Here is a 6,000-nt window from a genome sequence, read left to right on the forward strand (position 1 = left end):
TGTTACTTGATATTATTTATGAAGATAATGATCTTGTATACGTCTAAAAAGGATTATTATTAATGGTTTTTAATGAAATTTGTGCGGGCGGGAGAAAATCAATTAAGTCATAAGGTAGATGAAATTAATTAAAATGTTTCAAATTTCGTTTAATTTGAATTTTAATATTTTAAATTTTGTTCAAAATTTATTGAAATTTGTTTTTAAAATAAATTTTAAGTTAAATTTTGACCTATAATGTTGAAAAATTGTAAATGTCAATTTAAAAATGACAGTTAAAAATTTGAAAATCGATTTTTGCTAATTCAAATTACATTTTTTAATTAAATTATCAAATATTAATTAAAAATATTATTAAAAGTTTTAAAAATAAATATTGAATAATTGAAAATTATTTTTTACTAAATTTTTAATGTCAATTTAAAAAAATGGACCGTTAAAATTTTGAAAAACGTTTCTTGCTAATTCAAGTTAATTTTTTTTATAAAATTATGAAATTTTTAATTGATAAAAATATTATTAAAAATATTTAAAAATTATATTGGAACTTAAAAATTTTTTTTTTACTAAATTTGTAAATGTCAAATCAAAAAATGGCCGTTGAAAATTTGAAAATTGATTTTCGCTAATTCAAAATTATTTTTCTAATAAAATTATCAAAATTTAAATTAAAAAATTATAATTAAAAATTAATATTGGCAACTTAAAAATTATTTTTTTATATATAATTTTAAAATGTCAATTTAAAAATTAACCGTTAAAATTGAATTATGCTTATTTAAATTAGTTTTTCTTATGAAATTATCGAATATTAATTGAAATTGAATTTTTAAAAATTTGAAAACTAATATTTGATTCAAAATTTTTTTTTTTTTAAATTTGTAAATGTATCAAAAAATGGCCGTTGAAAATTTGAAAATTATTAAAAAATTATTATTTTAAAAATTTCAAATTAAAAAAATTGATTAAAAAATTAATATTGGCAACTTAAAATTATTTATTTATATAAAATTTAAAAATGTCAATTAAAAAAACCGTTAAAAATTTTAAAATTCAATTTTGCTAATTTATATTAATTTTTTTAATGAAATTATCAAATGATCGTTGAAAAAATTATTATTAAAAATTTGAAAATTAATTTCCAAATTCAAAATTTTTTTTCTAATGCAAAATCCTTTTTATTTTTTTTTTTTTATTAAATTTGAAAATGTCAATTCAAAAAATTACAGTTAAAAATTTGAAAATCGATTTTTTGCTAATTCAAGTAAAATTAATTATGAAAATCAAATGAAATAATTTTCTATATCAAATCAACTTATCACATTTCACCTTTCTCCTTCATACCTCTTATTAAATATCTCTCATAATTGACGAAGAATTTAACTCTCAAATACTCGAATAATTGTTTATACAATTTCCCCATATTAAATAATTGGTACATATCAATCAAAATACTAACAAAATATTTTATTCATTTTGTATTTTCAGAGAAAACAGTCGGACCAGTCTAATTGCTCATCTCCTGATTGTTTGTAACATGTATAAGACCATCTCTACGTTTAGATAAATTAATCTCGAAATAATAATAACATAATAATTAAATCATAAGGCCACAAATGATCAATAAACACATAAAATAAAATAGTGAATAAGGGAGATAATAAAAGCTTAAACAACATTCGCTCATCATCGCATCATCAAGAACAACACAAAAAACTTTTTCCCAATCCGTAATATAATAAAATAAAACAATTGTTGAAACAATAAATTCACATACACTCACAAGATATATTTATATGTTTGAAGCAAAATGATAGTCTAAACATAATACGTATCAATTTTCTTCACATGTTATAGTCTTTCTCTCATTCTGCTCCGTTATTCGGTGCTCCGTACCGAATTTCTATCATCATTTTAAGACAAATTGCAAGGTAATGGAATTAAATTCGTGGAACAAAATTCAAGGCAAAACTTAATAGAAAACAATAAACAAGCGATCAATGTGCATAAAATAATAAACAATAGAGCAAAAGTTATATAAAATTAAATTATATACATATATAATTAAAATAAGATCGTAAATTTAGTGAAGATAAAGTTATTGTATAAAATTGTATTAAATTTAAGACAAAAGATAAATATTAACTGTTAACTCTAACTTTTGTGAAATATATATATATTATTATGTATAAAAAAAATTAATAATAATTAAATTAAATAAATAAAAAAAAGAAGAGCTTCCTTTAGTTAGAGTTTAAGGAGAGAAGAAATACGAAAAAAAATTAATTAACGAAAAAAATCAAAAAATCCATTTAAATAATTATTTTCTACTCACCCTAAAATTTTTCCAATATATGAAAATAAATTGATGTCCTTTGCTCACCAAACACACCTTTTTCCTTCAAAACTCACACTTTTTGTAATTAAATTTATTATTTATTACTTTCCAATCAATGTAACGCTCCCACATTTTTAAAAAAATAATTATATAATAATAAAAAAATAACTTTTCCCTCCTCCTCCTAAAATCCTTGTAAATTTTAAGACTATTATAGTAAATTAATATAAATATATATATTTAATAAAATATATTATATAAGATTGTCAAATTATTTAAAAAAATTAAAAATGTATGTGAATTGTAAAAAATCGAGAAAAATCATCGATGTATAAAAAAAAATAAAAATAAATGAAACTTAAGCTCAATAAATATTTGAACAACAAAAATGGAAGAAGAAAAAATTGAACAATATATATATAATTATATTATATGATATATATTAAAAAAAGAAAAAAAAACAACATGAAATGATATTCAATTAATAAATAGAAAAACTTTTCATTGTTAGATTTTTTACTAAAATTGTGATTTAATTTTTTTTTCTGCTCGATATTGTTAGGTTTGTATTAAATTGCCGTTTCGCCTGCCTTTTACTGTTTTTTTCTCGTCTAATAGGATTTTGGGTGTGTATTGAACCAAAAAGAAAAAAAAACTCTTGAACAAATATTTGCTGTTAGAGCGCTTTATTTACGAATTATTGATGAAATGACAGACAGTCAATTTTTTTTTTATTTAAATTTTTCGGAAACTTTAATCGATAAAATTCCATTAGGCACAATCCAATCCAAACTGGGGGTGAAAAATATTCAATAAATCTAAAAATCAAACAAGTAGATTAATAAAATATTTATTATAGAAAAGGTCAATATTTTGATTTATTTTCTATATCTTGATTGGAAAATTTTAAAAAGTTATTTATTTGCGATTTTTATCGAATTTTTCGTCGTAAAAAGTAGTGAAAGAGGAAACCGATGACTTTCGTGTCGTAAAAAATATTTGAAACTGGAGAAAATGACAAAGCAATTGCGAAAATGGATCCTTCATCATCATTATCGTCATCAACGCACCTTATTGTTTAATCTTTAATCTTGATGGCACACCATTCATCGTAAGTATGATAATAAAAAATTAGCGTATAATAAAATTAAATGTATTGAGCGGTAAGTATGAATAATGATTTCATCAATCAAATTGCTTGAGCTGTCCTCCGTTTGTGAATTTTTTTTTCTTCTCTAGGTCGTCCGTTGTCGCAAAGATATTTATTATTATTATTTCATACAAAGCTTATCTTTCTTTTTGCAAAAAACAACGAAAACATGTTGAAAGACCTCCGGTATAGATAAAAATTTATTATTAAAAAATATTTCATTTATTTATAAAAAGATTCCTTTTAGACACTCGCCATGTGTGACAAGCTCTATTATTATTATGACTAACTAATGTAAAATTCATTCGTATAGCAGAAAAGGGCCGAGTCGAAAACAGAAGTCGATTCATTGACTCAAATCGAATGGGTAATGAATCATTCATTTTTCGAATTTTTCCTGAAAAAGAAAAAAACATATGTAACGAAGAGATAGGCAACATCTGTAAGTAATATTCAAGGAAGAACGGTATTTATATCTTGTAATAATGCTTCTTATGAGTACTTTTGCAGAAAAAATAACTAGAAATTCATAAATTTATGTCAAAGAGATTTATTGTCAATAGTGACCTAGAAACCGTTAGAGAAGTTATCCCGTGGGCCAGATCAAGTCAAAGTTAAAAATACAGAAAAAAATTTAAAAAAAAAACAATTTAAGACAACAAACAGCAGAAAAAAATAGGAACGAATTATTTTGTAAATAAATCATTTATTTATTTATCTCTCTGTGCCAATATATGTATACCAAGTAAGTGTATTTTTTTGATGAGTTAACAATATTTTTTTTTTGTATTTTATTTTGTCAGTAACTCATTTCACTTTGGCAGTACAGAAATTTTAAAGGCACTCAACGTTGTTGGTCGAATACATTTTAAATAATTTTTGTGCATGTGTCGTTTTAAAAAGTTGAACATCTTTCGTTGTGTGTGATTAATTGACAGTGCTTCACAAAGTTTTTTTTATTGAATTAAATTTAAAATTTATTTTTCTGTTAATTAATTAATTATTTTTAAAATTAATAAAAAAATTCTTTAATTTCTACTAAAATCTATAATATAATTTTATTTTTAAAATTTAAATTTTTTTATTAAAAATTTTAATATATTTTTTTTACTTTTGTGTATAAAATTAAAAAAAAATAAGTAAAAATTTGCTAAAATTTCAATAAATAAAATAAATAATTGAATTAAACATAATGTATTTAAATAAAAATATTAATTTATTTAATTTGTAAAAAAATAAATTTTTGAAATTAATTTAAAATAAATTTTTAAATATAACCAAAAATAGTAAATTTAATTAATTATAAAAAAATATTAAAATTACTTTTAAATTACAAAAAAAAAATAATTAAAAATAATATATTTTTTTAAATTAATTTTAAAATAAAATAAAATATATTTTAATAAATAAATAATAATAAAAATAAATTTTTAAATAAAATCAAAAATAGTTAATTAAATAAAATAAAATTATATTTATTATATTAATAAAATTTAAAAAAAGTAACTTTAAAATTACAAATAAATAATTATTTTTTAATATTAAAAATTTTTAATAAATAAATTAATAAAATAAAATAATTTTTATAAATAATAATAAATTAAATAAAATAAAATTAATGATAATTTAATTAATATAAAAAATTTAAAAAAATAACAATTTATTAATTAATTTTAAATTTTAATAGTTAATTTATTTTAATTTAATTCTTTTAATATTTAATTAATCTATTTTTTAATTTTATTCAATAAAAATATTATTAAAATAATTTTAAAATAAAATAAATATATGGTATAATAAATAATACCAAAATAAATTTTTAATTTCTTCAAATAAATTATAAATAATAACTGAATATTTAATTCAAGAATATAAATAATTTTTGTATTATTTTTGAGATGTAAAAATAAAGTTTAATAATTTATTAATTAATTCATTTTTAATATATTTTTTTAAAATTTATTTAGTTTAATTTTATTCTTTTCATTTAATTTACCTAATTTAATTTTTTCTTTTAAGATTTTATATAAAAAAAAATATTAAAATAATAATAAAATTACACTAAGTTAAAAGTTAAAAAAATATTTTAAATTATTAACTTAAAAATGTAAACTATAGAAAAATTTTTTACCTCAAATTATCATTAAAAAAACTCAATAATTTTTTTTTTCATTCAATACCAAGCCTTTTAAAAAAGTTTTTTTATGCGATCAGATTTTTTTCATAAAATATTAAAAAAATTTCCAACTTTTACATAAAAATTGTTATAAAAACTTTTTTTTTAAAAAATCCATCATCAAAGTTCCGAGATAAACATAAACCATTTTATTATTATTTTTTTTTCTCAAAACTATTTATATTAAAATTTATTCTCATTCACTTTTGATGCGCTTTTCCTTTAATGGCCGACAAATTCGCGTTCATCCTTTTTTCTTCTACTTCTAGGCCATCCGCCGAAAAAACTGTAAAGTAACATCCATTAATCTTCATAAAATAATATTTTATGCTTGAG

The 6,000-nt window shown here is 18.8% G+C and overlaps 1 protein-coding gene across 1 annotated transcript in view; it reads left to right on the forward strand.

The window, feature by feature from the left end:
- The window catches only part of LOC134827111 (cysteine-rich motor neuron 1 protein), a 39,187-nt gene extending 37,578 nt beyond the window's left edge, over positions 1-1,609 (forward strand). Inside the window, exon 6 of the mRNA XM_063839664.1 lies at positions 1,489-1,609. Within this exon, the coding sequence (XP_063695734.1) occupies positions 1,489-1,536 (48 nt within the window). The 3' untranslated portion in view covers positions 1,537-1,609. The remainder of the gene's footprint in view (positions 1-1,488) is intronic.
- The last annotated feature ends 4,391 nt before the right edge of the window (positions 1,610-6,000 follow it).

This window comes from Culicoides brevitarsis, chromosome 1 (assembly GCF_036172545.1).
Source record: "Culicoides brevitarsis isolate CSIRO-B50_1 chromosome 1, AGI_CSIRO_Cbre_v1, whole genome shotgun sequence".
Taxonomy (NCBI): Eukaryota; Metazoa; Arthropoda; class Insecta; order Diptera; family Ceratopogonidae; genus Culicoides; species Culicoides brevitarsis.